Genomic DNA, 21,550 nt, shown 5'->3' with positions numbered 1-21,550 from the left:
TATTGGGTTTATTCAATATGTAAATTATTTTTAGCAGCCTTAAGTTATGGAGATCCAAATTACAGAAAGATCCCTTATCTGGAAAACCCCAGGTCCTGAGCATTCTGGATAACAGGTCTCATACCTGTACAAGAGTCGTACTGACTGTTACATTATATAGCTTTAAGAAGGGGCTGGATGGCTTCTTAGCAAGTGAGGGAATACAGGGGTATGGGAGATAGCTCTCAGTACAAGTGAGGGAATACAGGGTTATGGGAGATAGCTCTCAGTACAAATGAGGGAATACAGGGTTATGGGAGATAGCTCTCAGTACAAATGAGGGAATACAGGGTTATGGGAGATAGCTCTCAGTACAAATGAGGGAATACAGGGTTATGGGAGATAGCTCTCAGTACAAATGAGGGAATACAGGGTTATGGGAGATAGCTCTCAGTACAAGTGAGGGAATACAGGGTTATGGGGGATAGCTCTCAGTACAAATGAGGGAATACAGGGTTATGGGAGATAGCTCTCAGTACAAATGAGGGAATACAGGGTTATGGGAGATAGCTCTCAGTACAAGTGAGGGAATACAGGGTTATGGGGGATAGCTCTCAGTACAAATGAGGGAATACAGGGTTATTTTTTCCCCTCTGCGGCAAATTAGAGAGCCTTCAGATGGGTTTTTTGCCTTCCTCTGGATCAACTAGAAGTTAGGCAGGTTATATACTGTATAGGCATTATGGTTGAACGTGATGGACGGATGTCTTTTTTCAACCCAACTTACTATGTTACTGTGTAAGAGAAACAGGCAGTACAGTCCACATCTTTTTGAATACAGCTCAAAATTTAGTAGGGCTCATTTACTAAGTACAAGCCAGATGCACCCTGTCCTGCACTTAGCACCTTAGAATAAAGCACATAGACCTGTTTTTCTCCCATGAATACAGTGCTGCCAGTGTTTGCCCATGGGTGTCGCCTATCCTCTCCAATAACTTGTGCATTATTCAGATAGCTAATTAGGAAGTGCCAGCAGGTGCACAGTGCAGCAGAGCCCTGTGTTTGCCACCCTGCCTTTTCTAATTTGTAATCCAGTGAAAAGTGCAGAAATTCTCCAGACACAAGAGCTGTGTTAATGTATTGGGGATGTAATAAATGGGTGCGTGTAAGCCTGTCTAATATTTCAGTGATTTTCTAAACTTGAAATACTAATACAGCATATTATTGTGATTTCTGTATTAGTTATGTGCTCCCTCACCCCAGTCCATAATTACAGAGGAAGTGGCATCAGATCTCCCGCCTCAGGTGACAGATAGGACAGACGTGACCCTCATTTTATAGTTACAATGCAGTCTCTGCCACTATTCATTGACCATATTTACTTTTCACTGGAGTCCATATTTAACTCTAAACATTATATCATTAGGTCAGTCCACAAAAATTAATTATGTTTTCTAAACCTTTAATAGAGACCAGTGTGCATATTGTTACACAATATATTAACAATTATCTCACTGACAATGCACAGAGTGGTTGAAAGATATCACCATTGCTCCTTCCTTGACAGTTGTGCATTTCTATTGCCAATTTGTTTGGTCTCATTGTCTGGACTAAAAATATGGTCTATTAATATATTTCACTAGTGTGTACGGGAGCTTATTGTCTAAACCAAAAATGACAGCAGCTTTCATGTGTTAAAAATCAGATTATATAGAATGAAAATCTACCCATGAGCTGCTACCTTTAGACTACATATAGTAATTTTTATTATGAGGACAAGTAGATATTGTGGATAAAAGGTCAAACCTTGTATTCCATTCACATATCTAAGTGGAAATTTAAAGCACTAGGAAGGGCTAATTTGTAGGCTTCGCCCAATGAAATGAATTGCTATGGGATCATTCCATTTATAATTCCCAGTAATCCCTGGCCTTGTGCATGTGCAGTATACTAACAGGGTAATAAAATAAGTTGTGTAATGTAGCAACCCATAGCAATCAATCAGAAGTTTGTTTTCAAGCATCTGAACAGTAAATGCTGCCGGCTGATTGGTTTCTATGGATTATTAGACAAGTCACAAATATTTCTATATTGTGCAACCCCGGGCTGTACAAGGTATCCTGCGCATGTGCAAGCCCAAATGGTGGTGAAGTGTGCTTCTGGAAATATCTCCTGGCTCATGCATTCATTGATAGTCTGGGAAACAAAAATGGCCTTATAGCTTGGCTCTCAAGAGACTGGGGACTAAGGCTGCTGTGTATAGCATCCCTTAGCCACAAGGAATTACTTTGTTGCAGCTGTTTATGGACATTACTTGTAAATGCAACCATAGGCTTATTTTGTTTAATCTGCTTCTGGTTACATTAAAGCAGAAATGAGAATATCCCATAATTTAATGTAGGTTTTCCTCAGGAGGTGTACCTGGAATATTACTCATAGTAATATTACACTGAAGAAAATAACTTAGCACAGTTGTCAATATAGCACTTTGCTAGCCAGTTTTCATTACCCTCTTCTTTTCTTTACTGCAACAGTTGCTGGGAAAACCTAGAAAATGCCTTATTATATACATACTGTATATGTTTGTATACAGCTTTTAAAAGCTGTAGTAATGTACTATTTATGGCATACCAGTGCAAATCACTCTTCTATTTTTATTACAATAGTAATACATAATGCTGCAGTGTTCTGTTTATTAATGGCATTTGTTGAAATCCATGAATAAAAATGTGCAAATCAGTCTCTGCCTCATAAATATTTTTATATTGCAAATATCATTTACAGAGCATTTAATGTGCATGACATTTAAACAACACAGTGCAAACAATACATTGTAAAATATTAATTCCCATTGTTTAGGACTGGTGTTAATGAATACAGCATTTAGCATTCCTCATCCTCACTAGTTCAGAGGTAAAATGACAAATCATTATTGTAAATCAAGTGACCATTGGTAATGCTCCATCATACTTCCATTGCTCTATCCTTAGGAAACGCACAGGTTGTTTATAGGAAGTACAGAAGAATAACAGTGATGCATTAATGGCTTGTGAGATCAAGCTTATACAAATACAAATGTGGCCCTTGGTGGAAAGGTTAGGGCTTTACTATCACATTAGTTTATACACCTTGGGGCACATTTACTTACTCACGAACGGGCCGAATGCGTCCGATTGCGTTTTTTTCGTAATGATCGGTATTTGGTGATTTTTCGGAAAATTGTCGCCACTTTTTCGTAGCCATTCCGAATGTTGCGCAAAATGTTGCGACTTTTTCGCAGCTTTCGTGCCGAGTACGAAAGATTCGGATTCATCCAAGCTTCAGTATGGTGACTTTTCTTGGGCCAGGTTGGAGCTGCAGGGTGCCATTGAGTCCTATGGGAGGCTTCCAAAATCATGCTAAGTCTGAAAGTTTCGCCCGCCGCTTACGAGCGCTCAATACGAAAAAGTCGCGACAAGATACGAGCGAATTGTAATGGCTACGAAAAACTTGCGTTTTTTCGCGCAAATCGTATTGGTAGCGAAAAAGTCGCGACAATTTCCGAAAAGTCATAAAGGCAACGAAAAAATCGCAAAAAAATACGAAAAAGGCGCAAAATGTTCGTTTTCCAATTTAATTTTTCCAATTCGGATTTGGATTCGGATTCGTGGGTTAGTAAATGTGCCCCCTAGTATTGACTATTTTTTATTGTAGGAGAAAATATGACTCTTTTCATTTTGATCACAGAGACCTACCTTAAACAGTATGGGCATACCTCCCAACTGTCCTGATTTTAACAGCTCAGCCCACAGCCCGGATTCTTACTAAAAAGTCCCTCATTTCTCTATGATCTTCTGCACTGAATGCTAAAAAAGATACAAAGTTTCTCAGACTTAATTAAATAAGTAGCTTTTGGCAGAGAACCCAGAAAACTTAACAAGCAACACCTGCACTTAAGATACAATTGTAACTAATAAGCTAAACAGGTCTCTTGGGGGAACGCGCAGCTGAAAGGGCAATTTCACCTTTTTTATCAAAACTGTAATAACACACAAAACAAGACCCCAAAACCCCCAGAAATGTGATAATTAGGGGGTGTGGTCGAATAATTGTGCATGGTCAAAAAATGTTCACCGCGCTATGCACTGCATTTCTTTTTGCCCCTCTTTACATTTTTCAAATGTTGGGAGGTATGGTATGGGGACCCATAGGTGAAGAATCTCTGTATTAGGGTATACTGCCATTAAAATAGAGGGATATTTTTCAGTTTTATATATCATTTATATAAATGGAGAATGGAGAAATCTTATTTGTATGAGGGAAAACTTCATTTTGGTAAAGAAAAAAAGCTCCCTGACAAGAAAAAAGCAGTTTGGTGCCTTCTCATTATAAAGTGCCATTTTTAAGTAAATAAGTTACATAGCCTGTTTGCTTTCATACTCATTTCTGGTTTATGTTGCAGCTGTGAATTCTCATGTGGGGAAGTATTTCCAAACATCATATGTTGCTTTGAATGAGACTTCCCAGGTCAATGGAATAAATGAGAGGCAGGATTGTGGTTTGTGTCTTTTAGGCCAAGCAAGGTTTGTACTTCTGGCTTGCATCAGTACTCCAGGGCCACATGTCCCACCGACAGCACCTCCCTCCATACTAAGGCTGCTGGGTCAGGGTACATGATAGATTCTTTGGATTAGTGCCACTGAACATTATGGAAGGCAAGGCAAAGCTCAATAAGACAATGATTGATGAAGGACTACTCTGGAATGTTGTACTTTGACAGAGCAGAGCCTGCCACATGTGAGAATTCTGACATTCCTACTTATATGGAGTCATATGTTATCTTTATTTACATCATACGACATGGGGGCCAAAACACAGGAGCGCTGCAGTTTGTGTCTGACTTTGACAAAAAGCAAAATCTACAACAATGTTCTGGAAATCCCTACAGATTTAACAGTAAAGCTTTTCTTTTTTTGTGTATGTAATAGTTTTTATAAGCAGGCTAGGGCACCAAATGGTTGGCTTTACCATTTAATGTACTATATCGTAATGGAAAACAATTAGCAGTGAAGGTGATTCTTCATATAAAAAAGGGGGCGGCCACAAATATTGTGTGTGGAAAGACAAAAATTAAGAAACTCCAAATTAATATCCACTGAAATATTAGGTTTGTATCAATGCTGGAAACAATGGAACACTGTTCAAAACCTGTTGTCAAAATTGGTACATTAACCTTTAACTACTTTTCTTAAAGGGTTCTAAACCCAAAAATGCTTCTTTTCCCCATAATAAAAGAAAATGTAATTTTAAGCAACATTATATAATTAAATTTTTTAAACATATTTTAAATGTTTTGGTTTAAAGTTATTTGTGAATGTAATTGCAGTTAAAAGCAGTATTTGTTTATCCAGTTCTGTTCTTTAGGCTTGAGTCTTAATACGTTGTAGCAAAATCAGTTCTCCTCTAGGTCTTTCAGTTAGCTGGCTTCTACTACATTCTTTCAGAAGTCAGAAAAACGAATGCAGAGGATGTAAGCAGTCGATGGATAGCTGCTTTTAATTAGCAATTACATTTACAAATAACTTTAAAACCATTCAACATGTTAATTAATGTATACTAAAAACTGCTTAGGACTACAGTTTATTTCATTACAAAAAAAAGTTTATGGATGAAGACACCTTTTAAAAAGGATCATAATAGCTTTTCTGCCCAAACTGCAGTACTTTCCACAAAATAACAAAACCCTTTTTATTTTGATGACTTTATGGCTTACTGAGATGTGCTAAAATCAGCACCATTCATTTTGTTTTTTTACCTAAAATTCTGTGCACCTTATGCACCCAGCAAATGTACTCATAACAGTAGTATAATGAGCACAATTAGGCACAAGTTCATTGTGTATGGCATGTTTATGGGCATGGTTAAGACCATTTTGAGCATTTATATCTGTGACTTAACGTTGAACCCTTGGGATTCGGCATATGTTTGCAAGAAAATGCAATAGGGTTAATTTAATGTTTAAATGTGTTTTCAAGCAGTCATAAGGTATGGTGATCCAAATTACAGAAATATCCTATATCTAAATAAAAGATAATAAACCAATGATAAACAAAACTCCAAAGAATTAAGAGGGGTTCCCAAACTTTTTCATATGACTGGACCTGCGTATAGTTAAGTGTCACATTCTCTAATTCTCCAGGTCTAGGTTGTAGCTACACCAATACAAAAATACATTACACAATACATGCATGTGTCTGTAAGCATTACTATAGATAAGTATCTGTAGTAATGCTTGCACAAATGTGCTACCTGTGCCTGAGGAGCAAGGGAGCTCTGCCTTAACCAGAGCTAGTTGTGTGTGGCGTGCCAACTGAATTGCATGGAGGGCATGTAAGTGTACGTTTGCAGTTACTGGCGTGCTTTAATCTTTATCACATGTTGTTATTTATAATGTTTATATTGTTATCTCTTAACGTGTGTTCCATTTCTAACAGGAGCAGTTACTATATTTATGATACCTGGAGTATGGTGGGGGGAGGCAGAACCCAGGGGATAAACATAGGGGGATACAGAAAAGGGAAGGCACGTGTGATGACCAATGAGCTTTATGAGTTATTATCCCTCTCTTGTTTTCACAGCGCAATCCTCCTATTGAAGTAAAAGATTTATTTGTTGATATCCAAGATGGGAAAATTCTAATGTCACTACTGGAGGTCCTGACTGGGCAGAGCTTGGTAAGTGTTTATTTTTCAGCATAATGATATGCTTTAGCTTGGTTTACTGTATGTTAGTTTGCACATTAAATAAAATAACTATATGAAATGCACTGCTGAGCCTGAGATTAAAGAAGAGATATGTAAATGGATGCTGGAAGCTGTTGATCAGCAATGATCAGGCACTGCAGGTCATTTTGTCATCCTTGGGATAATGAATTTGTGTAACCATGTATAACAGTAATAAGCTGTATTTTACACGAACTCAATATGGTTTGGTGAATTCTTACATCTTTTTACATCATATTTATTTCAAATGAGCTCAGCTTGAGTTCTAAGTGTATGAGCTTCTGCACTTTTAGCTCTTCTGACTTACCTGCATCATTTGTTGGGATTATGGCAAAGTCAAACATTCACTCATTCATAAAAGGAAGCAATTATGCCCAGTGATCGGCTGAAATCAAATTGTCTCTGTTTCAGCTCCAGGAATACAAGCCATCTTCTCATCGAATATTCCGTTTGAATAATATAGCGAAAGCCTTAAAGTTTTTGGAGGACAGCAATGTAAGTTCTATACACTAGCAACTGTATTTCCATTTTCTGCCATAAGTGACAGATTCCAGGTATGTTAGGACCCATAAAGAGTTTTGTTGTACAAGCTGGCTGTACATAATAAGATAAAGTATGGATGAATCTATATTCCTTGCTTCTCTTGCTTTGACAATCTTGTTCAATGTGTGGCTTTTCTGTGACTCTGCAATGTATTGATGGGGGCAAGTCTAATGAACTTGGGAATTAGACTATGGAAAATTATTGTTGGTCTTCTAGAAGTAGATAATGGCAAGCAAGACATCAAGCTTAAGAAAGCAAAAGTAATTTCCAAAGAATAAATAAAGTAAAATAGAACAACAGCTATGGAATCTATTTGCTTTAGTATGTATCCACCACATTTTGAGTAACCAATATGTGATCTGTATTCTTTATTATTTACCACAAATAAAGCAGTTAGTATGTGATCTGTCTGCTTAAGTATGTATCCACCTCTCAACCTTGTAAGAAACACTCAGAGTAGTACAAGTCCCTTTGAACGAACGCAGGTGCATTGTTGCTGCGGGGGGGGGGGGGGGTCATGGGAATTTGCAGTGTATTGCAAGGGCCTGATTTACACAACAGAGACTGTTCATCATTTACCTTAGTCCCTTCTGTAGTGGAGCTTACAGTAAAAATTCCATAGCGCACCCACATGTCATAAGGACAGGAGTGAGCTAACCTTGGAGGACTCTCCCTAAAAAATAAATGCAAAGCTACCAAGGTTGCAACAATTTTCTTTTGCAAAAAAAAAAAAATTAATGCATCCTTTCATGCATGTACATGGAATTAAATGTGGTTGGGCTCAAATTTTCCACTGGTTTCACTGAACTCAAAATGTATCTGAAGCCTCTCTGTTCTTCACGCCACCCCCTTTTGTTATAACAGTATTTATTGCAACTTAAACCTTATAGTAAGATGGCTGTTAATAGAAAGGTGTGTGCATGTGCGGATTAATCTGTTCATTTCTGCTTAATTTTTAGCTACCATAATGCCCAGGTTATCTTGGGTAATATGTGTGAAAACATGCCAACTGACTACTTTGAGCTAGAAATTTTATACCAACTGCATAGGTGATGGTTTGTGTTAGCAGAAAGACTCTTTCCCCCAGAGCCATGTATTGTGCAGAGCACACTCTATTCAAGGATAAATTGATTATTTTTTTGTTTGAATATTGTATCCTTACATAAGGATTGCACTTTGTAGGTTTTCTTCAGACTGAAATGCCTTTAATGAATTAATAATGCAATTTCTTGAAATATTTTAGGTAAAACTGGTTAGCATTGATGCTGCAGAGATAGCTGATGGAAATCCTTCTTTGGTGCTTGGGCTTATCTGGAACATAATCTTGTTCTTGCAGGTAAACATATATTAATGATTATTCATGTTAAAATGGCAGCTGCTATAGTACTTAGTAATGGGGCATGAAAAGAGATAATTTTAGAGAAGATATTATAATACATAAGAATACTGGTCAGTGAGAAAGAGGGAACCTACATCTGCAAGTGCAGTGAGCAAAGTGCAATCTCTGTCCTGGAAATGATGCAATTCACATACAAAAAAAAACAGAAATGTGATTTGCCAACATGGCTACTATGGTAGTTACATGGAAGTTGCAGGACACACTAATTCGCAGACACCCACAATTATCCTGTGAGTTGGTTAAGCAGCACTATAATGTGCTTATATGTAAATATGAATACCAGGAAGCCGTATGAATGACAACAGTTTCATGAACATGTAGATCAAGCAAATAACCTGCTTTGGCACCTGCATTTGATATTGCCTTTGAATATCTCATTCAGAAGCAGAGCAGCCTGGTGCATGCACTAGGGCTTTGATTCTGTTTCTGAAGGACTGCTTATTTCTAAGTTTCAGTCAGGAGCTACAATGCACTGAATAATTCTGATGAGACAGTTAATTAGATTTCATAGAATATCACAGCAAGAAACCTGTAGGAGAAGAAAGGTAGAGAAGGACATGTGAAATGCATAAATAGGAGCATGCATAACAAGGGCAGGTTATACATAAACATAAAATAAAATTATTCCGTTTAAACATGGATTATTATAAGGGGAAGTAAACTAACCCATATCTACTGGAAGAATTTTGATTTAATATGTATGCGGCGTTCCTATACCACCTCCTCACCAGATGTAAAATCAAAATTATCCATGAAGATAACATCCAGAAAAAAGGCTGAACGCTTTCTTGGTCTCCTTCTGATGAAAGAATTAGTCAGGCATCAGAATATCCACTTATTATTCAACAAACAGCCACACTGTTTTACAATTAGTCAGTAAAATCAATAGTAGGATACAATATACAGTAATACAAAATGAAAGAAATATCCATTTATAATGCAGCCCCCTATACAGTATATGAAGTGCAAGAACGGGGCATTTGCAATCACATCAGGCAGTAAACTAACCTGACATAATTTCTTCATTTTCTATTTGCAGATTAAAGAACTCACAGGCAATCTCAACCGAATGTCATCCTCGTCCAGCCTGTCCTCACTGCCCAGCGGGCCTGACTCTGACTCGTCTCACTCCAGCACTCCCAGTACAGAGAAAAGCTTGTCTGTTTCAATTAAGGATCAGCGCAAAGCCATCAAAGCGCTTCTGAACTGGGTTCAGCAAAGGACAAGAAAGTAAGAGCACAGCACTATGTCTGCTTTCATCTTAACATGGTTTTAACAATCAAGGCCACATTTTTACCACGTGATTTTCCAAGTTTTGTAATTCTATTTAATTTCTTATGAAGACATAATAGTGTTATTTGGTTTTCACTTCAATAACGGTTCCATAAACCTAACCGTGGATCAAAAAAACACTACATCTATAGTGCTGGCACTAGAGTAAATCACAGCCAGTTGCGTGGATTATATGATTAATGGCATTTAAGGGTTAAACAATTTGCCTTTTATTGTGCCTCTCTCCAGTGTATTATTTTTATAGACTTTCTGGTTGTGGTGATGCAAACTCATAAGTGAATAAATTCACAGGATAGATGTAAACTACTATTATTTTGTAATAGGTATGGCCCAATTACAGGTACGGGGTCTGTTATCCAGAAACCCATTATCCAGAAAGCTCTGAATTGAGATGAATTCTGTCTCCCATAGAGACTCTCCCATTTTAATCAAATAATTAAATTTTTAAAAATAATAAATCAGTACCTTGTATATAATTCCAACTAATTAATCCTTGCTGAAGGCAAAACTATCCTATTGGGTTTATTTAATGTTGAAATTATTTTAGAAGGCTTAAGGCATGGAGATCTAAATTATGGAAGGACCCCATATCTGGAAAACCCCAGGTCCACATTCTGGATAATAGGTCCCATACCTTTACTAGAGTAAGCAGCAAATAATTCCAAACCGGAAGCAGGAGGACAGAAGTTACATGATTCCAAAAAAAATCCTATTATTACCAATATATACATCATACTAACAGTTAATTTCAAGGTGAGCACAATGATCATGGTATACTTTTCTGCTTCCTGGCTGTGCTAGTCTGCAAAATAAAGGAGCCATTTGTCAACAGGCCATCAAGACAAATGGATGTAATAGTTTCTACTGGTGTGCATTTATAAACAAAATGTGTAGTCTTCAGAATTTGTGATATATCTGTTTTGTTACTTCACTAGGGTATTAGACTGTCACATCTAACACCAATTTTGCAGTTGACGTCTATTAAGTAAAACCATTTTATACAAAAGAAATCATCAAAGTTTATATACAATAACATATTAAAATAATATCAGACTATTAATGTTTTCTAAACAGTGTTTTTTTGTTTGTCCCCCTTCTTGTTAAAAAGGTATGGCGTTGCAGTGCAGGATTTTGCTAGCAGCTGGAAAAGTGGCCTTGCATTTTTGGCACTTATAAAAGCAATAGACTCCAGGCTTGTGGACATAAAACAAGCCCTGGTGAAAACTGCAAGGGAGAACCTGGAAGATGCCTTTAGAATTGCACAAGAAGAGCTCAGTGTCCCAAGGCTTTTGGAACCAGAAGGTATGCTCCAATACAAATTTAATTTTACATTATACTTAGAACATTGCATAAACAAGGACACACTGGGTGGTGATTGGCAGGGTTATGACTAAGGGGAATATTTTTTATGCTGTGTAAAAATAATTTGCAGAAAAAACGGAGTAAAAAGTTGTGTAAAATAAATGGAAAAGATCGCCGTCTGAACGCCGGATATTATGCCGTTATTTTCCATAAGTTCCAGTGGAAGAAAAAACGCGTAAAAAATTACGACGATTTTACGCCGTTTTTACACGGCGAAGCCTTGCGATGTGTCGCAAATTTCTCGCCATTTTTTACATAGCATAATAAATATGCCCCTTAGTGTGTAGGATTGTTGGACTTTGCAATTTGTATATCAGCTTTGTGCATTGTATTCCTGCAGTAAATAAGATAACATCTATCACAAGTATTTAAATAGCAACTCTTAGGTTAATATCATGTCAACAATATTTGACAATATCCTGTCAGTTAAAGTCTTCTCCTTTGACTTCAATTAAATTAGCCACTTTAATGGCATGGTACACTCTGTAAAATCACTTGGTTTAAACCTGTGTTATTATGTTACTGTATTTGAATGTGTACCTGGCTATTAAATTATGAAGTAAAAAAAATGTTAGCTTGGAAAAACCCTCATAAAAACTAGTGCTGTGTGCCGCCAATTTTTACACAGAATGTTAAACCTTTTTTTCATGCCAGAAATTTTTTCCTGAATTTTTCCCTATTGAATTCAATGGGTTGTGCCAGCTTAAGAATGGTGTAAAATAATGAAGTCGTTTTAGGAATTAGTGTAGTGTGAAAACCTCTATAAATTAGCTCTTTGTAATGGATCGTTTCACAGCACATGGTGTTAATTCAAGAGTAGGGACAACAACTGAGCTTTATATTTGTGCCATTTATTTTACAGCAAATTTTACACCCTTTTTGGCATAAAATTTTTTACACAGCTTTAAAAATGTCCCTTGTGTGCCATTGACCTAAAATGCCACTATAATTTCAATGCCAGAATTTGGATTTGAGAGGGCTCAAGACAAGAGAAGAGTTACGGCCAATATTATCTATGGTTTATTTCGTTTTTTATAAGTTGCAAATGAGTCATGTTTATCCTGCTCTTCCTGTATGTTTGCTGGAATGCAAGTAATATGAATGCCAATTTATAGGTAATTTCTCATAGACATTGAGTTACATTCATCTCAGTTTTTCTATGTTTTCTTCTGCAGATGTAATGGTTAACTCGCCTGATGAGCAATCTATCATGACATATGTCACCCAATTTCTGGAACACTTTCCAGAACTTGATGCAGTAAGTATCATATTTGATAGATAGATAGATAGATAGATAGATAGATAGATACGCTATAGGGAATACATGTTTAGTGCAGCTCAGTAGCAATACAGTGCAATAATACCCATTCAAATCCTTATTTCCCAATGCAAATGCGGGGAGAAGAGGTTCTGACTATACTTGGCACTTGAACTAAATGTTCTGGCTATGAAAATAAACTGTTAAATCTAACAGGAGTATACACTTTTGTTGAACATTAAGTTACTTTTTGATAAACTTTACAGTTGAATGATTAACTGGCCTCACATTAGTCTCTATAATGTAACTTGATCCTTATATTATATGATTGCTCCTGCATTAGCTAAGAGACATACATGTCTAATAAGCAGTACAGAAGTCCTTCAGATGTAGCAATATAAAGCGTTTGTGATGTTCTAAAAGCACGGGGAGTAAGATACTATAATAAATATGTTAGGTATAGTGAAGAGTAGTAAATGCAATAGAAAGTGAATTATTTCACAGGTCCCATTACTTCTTGCTGTTAAAGTAGTAACTCCATTATTAAACAGCTGGAAGCACTGCCTTTAACAGCAAGAAGTGAAGGGACCTGTGAAATGATTCACTTTTTATTGCATTTACTACTCTTCACTATACTATCCATTTATGGAAGATGCTTAATTAAGTTACATTATGTCACAGAACTAATCAGGTTCTAACATTGTTCTATTGCCAATGCAAGTGTAAGTGCTTTTTAGCCAGAAAATCTCACATTTTTTTTTCTGTATGTTTTCCATTCAAGTGAAAGGAGCCAGGGGAGAAGATTATAGGTGTTTTTCAGTTGGCTAAAATACACCCAAGTGCCCTGTGTGACATGGTCCTTAAGGCTAATGCCAGATGGGCTGATCCTCACCCTGCAGATAAATACAAACCGAGAATCAGCCCCGATGCTGGCATCGGTGAGGTTTCAGCACTGAAATCTGCTCTGTGTGCCTATACCTGGGCCGACACTCTGGGTGCAGGAACAGGGAAAGACTGATGTTAGAGTAGGCCGATAATCAGTCCTGTCTGGTATTAGCCTATAAGTATCTGACATTCAGTTATGCATAGACAACATCTGTGCTGTACTCATTGGCTACACTAAGTACTTGCAAGTGGGTGAGAAACAAAAGATAATAGATCAAATGCCACCTACTGACTGGAGACACAACCATTCACACCAGTGGACCTCTAGTATGGTCTCAGCTGAGGTTATCAGTGCATTACTTTGGGATGTCATTAATTCATCCAGAAGGCTATAGCAAGAGGGCAGTTTGAGACTTGGATCTGAATTTTAGGTCTCTTTGTATCACCTGCAAACAACTGGGGCTGATTCTTGGTAAGCAGAAAAATGCTTTACAAGAATCAGCCCCTCCGCTCTAAAAATCTTAAAGTTGAGCCTGCACCTTTAGGCACTTAATCAACCAGGGTGCTGGCAGACCCAGCAGATATCGGTTAGAAATGCAAAGTCTTGTGTTTTTGGCTGATATCTCTGGTGTCTGCCTGCACCCGGGTGGATTCAATGCTTCCAGGTTCAGCCACAACTTAAAGATTTTGAGAGCAGAGTGGCCTTACTGAGTGTATAAACAGTATCTAGTAGAATTAAGTCTAAAACAACTGGACTTTTTCTGAGTTTTTCTTGAAAACGTTTCACCACTCATCCGAGTGGCTTCTTCAGTTCAAATGACTGGTAGGGAATTCCCCGGTATTTAAACTCTTGATGGTAATAGAGTCACAGACATCCAATCACAATGGTTCCATTGAACTTGTTCAGTTAGGTGTTAGCTGAAACTGACAGGTGTAAGAAGGTATGATCCAATCACAATGGTACCAAGATTCTCATTGATGAAGGTGTTAATCCTTCAAAGTACATGACTGGAAGTGTGAACTGTTGTGAAACTGCCGGGGTAAGGATGTCAACGCGCCATTGTATGTTGGTGACAAGCGGTGTCTCAGGCCCCCTCCTCTGTTCAGGGATGGTTTTTCCAGGTTGGCATAAATGGCCTCTTTCACACCTCTTTCAAACCATCTGTCCTCTCGGTCCAAAATATGCACGTTACTGTCCTCAAAAGAGTGACCTTTTTCTTTGAGGTGTAGATAGACCGCTGAGTCTTGTCCTGAGGAGTTTGCCCGCCTATGTTGGGCCATTCTCTTACAGAGAGGTTGTTTTGTCTCCCCAATGTATAAGTCTGAGCACTCTTCACTACACTGGACAGCATAGACCACATTACTTTTCATGTGCTTGGGTGTTGGGTCTTTCGGGTGCACCAGCTTCTGTCTCAGGGTGTTGCTGGGTTTGAAAAACACAGGAATGCGATGTTTGTTGAAAATTCTCCTAAGTTTTTCTGATGTTCCAGCAACATATGGAATGACTATGTTGTTTCGCCTGCTGTGTTCCTCCCTTCTGTTTGTAGGTCTGGTCTTTCTGTTGGTCTTTGATTTGGTTTTGATGAAGGCCCAGTCTGGGTACCCACAAGTTTTCAGAGCTCCTTTTAGATGTTTATATTCTTTCTCCTTGGCCTCTGCATTGGATGCCACTATATGAGTGTATAAAGTAGATGTTTTCTGATTTATATTTGTAAATGTTTATAATTAAGTAGTTACTATTTTGCAATCACTAATAAATATTGTGTAAATTTCAGGAAGATTTTTCTGACCATTTGGATTATCTTCCGTTGGAATCTACATTTGTACACTATAAAGATGGACCAGCCGAGGAGGAAAGCAAGATTATCACTTTGAGTAAAGAACCTGATGTTCAGGGTGATATCCATTCACCAGCTACTCATCCAGAGAGATACCATTACCCTGAAGAGTTAATTGCCGAATATTTCCATTCTGATTCTCATAGCAAAATAAATGATTGGTCTCAGTCAAGGAGTGAGCATAACCAGAGCCCAAAAGGGAACAGTACAAAAGAAATCTACAGTATTTTAGGACAGGAAGTGATTCCCTCAGATCATTCTGATTCCTCCATGGAAAGTCCTGCAGAAGAATTTGGTGGCATTGATGAAACCACTGAAGACAGAGAAACCTTAATTCAACCATCCGTGGTCTTTAATGGAAGTCATGCTAAAAATTGTATTTCTTCAGATGAAAATCGCCCCGTTTCTGCCTCTGATAAACTATACAAATCTACCACACATAGCAACTTAAAAAAAATAAATGACATTGATCCATTTTCTTCTATAGATGTTTATACAGCTACTGATAAGGAACCCACTTCAGTGTCCAAAGAATCAACTAATACGTATTCAGAGACAGTGAAATCTCTGGAGAAGGGTCCTGTAGAGGGTACATCATTCATTAATGGCAATGGTCTCTCTCCTGGGCACAATGATAATGTAGATGATGCATGTAAATATATTCCACATCATGCAAATGCCACAGGAAGTGACCATGCAAAGCAGTTGACAGTTTTTCAACCATATAGAGCATCTGCTGTCAAAGAAAAGTGCAAATCCATAAATGAAGGACACTCTGTAGATTCAGTTTCAGACACAAATGTACAAATTCTTCCACCAAAAAAATCAGATGCTATTGACACTATTGACAATGCAGATTTACCTCTGATTTCAGTTATTCCTCATAATCTGTTTTATTATCCTCATTACAGTGTCCCTATTGCAGATGTTCTGCATGCCTTTGCTGAAAACTCCCCAGGTGCACCCATAAGTAGCAACATGGCATCTAGCTTTCCCCAGGAAAAAGATCATGATGTAATAGAATCTTATAATCAGGACTGCATGCAGACATATAACAAAGAGATGGCAGATAAGGAGCTTAACACACAGTTTGTGGATGAAGCACAAGATTTTAGCCATTCTGATAACCCCCCAGAACTGTTGAAAAGCCCATGTTTAAGAACAGCAAATGGCTCTACTCAAAATCCAGCATCTCAGACCAAAGATTCTGTAGTGGAACCAACTCACTCAGACAACACTCAGGTAAATCTGAGGTACACAAGGCATATGCGGTGACTATGGAACTATGACTATTTAGTAAACTGAGAATCATTTAAAAATATTAGTAGGATCCATTGCTTGCCATTTGCTCCTGTGCTCAAAATTCTGTTTGCTATAGGATGCCTTGATATAACATACAAATCAATGATGTGTGATATCTGCACTGTTTTGATTTAGAGCTGAGTAATGTAACAACATATAGAACCTATATTTTCAGGGATCATAGTAAACACATTGTAAATTGCAGAGTATGGAGCAGATATTTAAAGAAGCATTGGAATGAACTGGAGCAGGGAGATGGAAAAGTAAAGTCAGACATGTAATGCAATTAGGTGGGAGAAGCAAAAGGCTGACAAATGGAGGGAGGAATGGGTAGGCATGTATCAAAGCGATTATTAATAGAAGAAAGCAGTGAGCTGCAATATACTGAAAATGAGGAGCAGAGGTAAAGGAAGGAGATGCGACTGACATACCAAGTTAAGCTAGTACAGGTATAGGACCCATTATTCAGAATGCTCGGGACCAAGGGTATTCCGGATAAGGGATCTCTCTGTAATTTGGATCTCCATAGCGTATTCATACTAAAAAAATCAATAAAACATTAACTAAACCCAATAGGTTTGTTTTGCCTCCAATAGGAATTAATTATATCTTAGTTGGGACCAAAGGTACTTTTTTATTACTACAGAGAAAAAGGAAATCAATTTTAAAAATCTGAATTATTTGATTTCAGTGGGGTCTATGGGAGAAAGGCTTTTATGTAATTCTGAGCTTTCTGGATAATGGGTTTCCGGATAACGGATCCCATACCTGTACTATGGTGGGTGGAAGAAGGGAGAAAGCAGCATGCTTTGTTAATGAAGAAAGCAAAGATATGCTTTGTTTTTATGTAAGATACTGCTGTGAAACCAGTGTATTTTTTTGTGTATACAGTGATGATATGTAAATATTTAATGTGTGCAAGAGCCATCTAGACTGTTATAGCATGTTAATTTGGGGGAAGTGTCGGGACTGTTCCCTGTGCTTTGCTAGAGGCCAATATATGAATATCTCTGTTCCTTGGTAGACCATAATGTCATAGTTCATGTAAATTTATATAATCATGTAATTTGTAAATTTCAGATTTCTGAAATTCAGGAAGGACAAAGAATGGCAGCAGATAAAGATTTTAAAAATTCTAAGAAGCTTTCTTTCCAAAAGGCAGAGCCTAAAGAAGATTTTTTGCTAACAGAGGATAAACTACATGACACAGCGCTAGAGCGAAAGGGGGAAAGCCATAACGTTCTTTCGCTCCCTAGGTACAGTATAAAAGAAGCCCTTTTTCTGGGCAGCTGCACACACCATAGATTTCTTATATGCCATATATTTATATGTCTCAACTTATTTAGTAATGTACTACTGGAATCAGAGAAAAGTACTTTCTAATCATGCATTACACTGTTTTATTTGTAAACAAAGAGATGTAAAAAAAAAAACAACTAAATTTAAAAACAATGCTAATGTTGTTTAGTCCTCTATTCTGTGATGACATACAGTACATTACTTAGATTCAATAAATGTGTGGTGGAATCTTTTTAAAAACTATCTTCACTTAACCTTCAATACATTTCTCTTAGTACCTGCAGTGAAATTGAGAGAGATACATCTGTACGTCATAGGCGAAAAGACTGTGTTCTGGATACGAAGGTTAGTACTGCAGAAGATACTGTATATAATAACATAATAATAAAATAATTATCATGAAGCTATTTAAGTTTATATAAAAACTACTTCAACACAAAATTATTAGAAAATAACATGAACTTTTACATATGTTAGAATGTGCTGGATCCAAACACCAAAAAGAATAATGAACAGCATGATCATATAAGGTGAGTTTATCTTAATACACAAATGCAGAAAAATTATTATATATATTATATAACTTCTTGAAATGTTTGTATGTGTTTTATTGCAGTACTGTACAGCAAGCAGTATGTGGAATCAGTATTAGCAATATCTTTTGTTATAACAAAAATATTCATATGAGTTGAGAATTGGAATGCATTACAGTATGTAAGGGAGTAATCATTTTTTACAAGCCAACTCTGCAGGCCACATTTGCGTCAGGTGACTTACATAGTATGTATCACCTTCATAATCAATGCAATCTGATTTGGACCCTCCTAGCTGTTGTAGCTGCACTTTGGTTAAAAATATAAGTGTTCAAATGACTTGCAGGCAGTTTCCTAGAGAAGAACTGGAATATAATTCCAGGGAGGCTGTTGCCTGCTGCAACTCCTTCCACTCTTTACTGCTGTGCTGCAAGTTGGAGAGATATCACCCCCCCCCCCACCCAGCAGCCGATCAGCAGAACAATAGGAAGGCAGCAAGATAGCAGCCCCCTGACACCTGTATTTCTAAAAGTGGTAGATATGAGAATAGCACTCAATAGAAAAAAATTAAGTCCAAATTACTTTAACTGATATGTCTGGAGACATTTTAGAAAACTTACTAAGTGACAGGCATGTAAGTCGCCGGCGGGATGGCAGACGCGGCGGCGCGATTTCGCGCAAATCGCCATCCCGCCGGCGACTTACATGTTCGCCGGTGGGATGGCAGGGGTAGGCAACTCGGGGAGATTAGTCGCCCGCGAACAGGGAGTTTTATCGCGGGCGACTAATCTCCCCCGTGTGCCAGAGCCCTAAGTCTAGAGTGGGTTATACAATGAGATGTACTGCTTACCACTCCAATAGGGGAGCATATAGAAAGTGTGAACTGTTGAGCTTAAAGTCTAAAGGTGGCCATACACGCACCGATTATATCGTACGAAACCTCGTTTCGTACGATATTCGGTGCGTGTATGGTATGTCGGCGAGTCGACCGATATCGCAGGTAGCTGTTGATATCGGACAACTCGCCGATCAGACCAGTTTGAAAATTTTGATCAGGCGCCATAGAAGGCGTCTGACCAAAATCTCCCTTCAGCGCTGAATTGGCAGAAGGAGGTAGAAATCCTATTGTTTCTACCTCCTTACCTGCCGATTCAGCCCTGAACGGTGTGTGGCGGATCTGACGATGTTTCGTGCGACCGATGGTCGAACGAAACATCGTCAGATCGCCACGTGTATGGCCAGCTTAACAGCCATTTATAGCTTTACCACATTTTTTTTCCTTTCCTTTAGTTTCAAGAAAATTGCAGACACATGTCTGGCCGAAAAAGTCACAACTCAGCCAGAAGATGCACCTTCATCTGATTCATTTGTGAATATCTACATCACCATTCTACTTTGGCTACTTTTGTACTGCGTATTGATTCTTCCTGAGCTGGATATGAAAAAAGTTACTTTTTTTGCAAACAATCATTAAGACCTCCAGCAGTTGTATATATGAGAAATATAGCTGCAAACTTTCCTCTAGCAATAAATTAAATGTGCTGGTGTTCATGTGGATATGCATCTCTCAGTAGGGTGTAAGTTTGTGCCTTTGTTTAAACAAACTACTGGGGTACGTACTGTAACAATGCTTACAAAACAAGTTGTAAGCATTTTTATGTTAAAACCCCATTACAGACTCATGGCTTTATTTGCCATAATTGTCTGTAATGTTTAGGAGTTATTATCATAAGTCAGCTTGTTTTGTCAATGCTGGGCTGTGTGAATACAGATTTAACCTTAGAAGTAACTGCTTTACACACATCATTATGTTACTATAATCAAGCCAGCAAACATATGGCATGTTCTCATTTTGGTCCCCCGTATAGAAACCGTTGAACTGCACTGTATAACCACCAGCAGCAATCTGACTATTCTGCACTCTCATTGCAGTATTTACTAGCCTGACTTGCAAACTAGTATAAAAATGACGACACCATACTGCGCTACTGCATATACAAACAGATATGCAGTGAAACCCAAAATAAAGCTCCTAGGGATGAAAAACTGTAGGTGCCAAAAAAATAAAAAAATGTCTGAAGAGAAACACAGAAAGAAAAGCTTATACAAAAGGGAATATATTATTACCTAAAAGCTGGCAAACTTTTTTTTATATATAATAAAGCATTAAACCTTATTTTTTTGGTTACACATCTTAAGTAACACTTATATTAACAAATTGATAGTGATGAGCGAATCTGTTCCGTTTCGCTTCGCCGAAAAATTCGCGAATCTTTGAAAAGATCCCCGAAACGGCCAAAAATTCGCGAAACGGAGAAAGTGTCGTGCGACAAAAAAAATTGTCGCCCGCGGCTATTATTTTGTCGCGCGCGGCTCTTGTTTCGTCGTGCGGCTCTTGTTTCGTCGTGCGGCTCTTGTTTCGTCTCCCGCGGCTATTGTTTCGTCGCCCGCGGCTCTTGTTTCGTCGCCCGCGGCTCTTGTTTCGTCGTGCGGCTCTTGTTTCGTCGCCCGCGGCTATTGTTTTGTCACGCGGCTATTATTTCGTTGCGCGTGGCTCTTGTTTCGTCGCCCACGGCTCTTGTTTCGTCGCGCGGCTCTTGTTTCGTCGCCCGCGGCTCTTGTTTTGTCGCGCGCCTATTATTTCGTCGCCCGCAGCTATTGTTTCGTCGCGCGCGGCTACTGTTTCGTCGCGCGGCTACTGTTTCGTCGCCCGCGGCTATTCTTTTTTGACGCCGGCGACAATTTTTGGACGTGCGGCGAATTTTTCCATGGCGAAATTTTTCATCCGTTTCGCGAAACAATCCGCCAATGGCAAAACGCGGAAATTCGCCGCGAATCCATGCCTGGCGAAACTTTTCGCCCATCACTACAAATTGACACAATTGAACATATAAAGTTGAGAAATGAAAATGTTCCCATGGAGTACATTTGGTTATTCTTGACCTTGCTTTGTGCCCACATACAGACTACCACACAAATGCCCCATACAAACTGGTACCATATGTAACTGGAATCATATCATGTAGAGCAGTGATCCCCAACCAATGGCTCGTGAGTAACATGTTGCTCACCAACCCACTGGATATTGCTCCCCGTGC

At 38.3% G+C, this 21,550-nt stretch overlaps 1 protein-coding gene across 1 annotated transcript in view; it reads left to right on the top strand.

Moving 5' to 3' along the window:
- clmn (calmin (calponin-like, transmembrane)) overlaps positions 1-20,669 on the top strand; it is a 69,641-nt gene extending 48,972 nt beyond the window's left edge. Inside the window, exons 3-13 of the mRNA XM_002936068.5 lie at positions 6,597-6,692; positions 7,152-7,235; positions 8,527-8,619; positions 9,722-9,912; positions 11,084-11,277; positions 12,513-12,595; positions 15,256-16,560; positions 17,701-17,876; positions 18,195-18,264; positions 18,397-18,449; positions 19,743-20,669. Of these exons, the coding sequence (XP_002936114.3) occupies positions 6,597-6,692; positions 7,152-7,235; positions 8,527-8,619; positions 9,722-9,912; positions 11,084-11,277; positions 12,513-12,595; positions 15,256-16,560; positions 17,701-17,876; positions 18,195-18,264; positions 18,397-18,449; positions 19,743-19,926 (2,529 nt within the window). The 3' untranslated portion in view covers positions 19,927-20,669. The remainder of the gene's footprint in view (positions 1-6,596; positions 6,693-7,151; positions 7,236-8,526; positions 8,620-9,721; positions 9,913-11,083; positions 11,278-12,512; positions 12,596-15,255; positions 16,561-17,700; positions 17,877-18,194; positions 18,265-18,396; positions 18,450-19,742) is intronic.
- Positions 20,670-21,550: the final 881 nt, after the last annotated feature.

This window comes from Xenopus tropicalis, chromosome 8 (genome assembly GCF_000004195.4).
Source record: "Xenopus tropicalis strain Nigerian chromosome 8, UCB_Xtro_10.0, whole genome shotgun sequence".
NCBI lineage: Eukaryota > Metazoa > Chordata > Amphibia > Anura > Pipidae > Xenopus > Xenopus tropicalis.
This window is presented reverse-complemented; position numbering and strand designations above follow the sequence as displayed.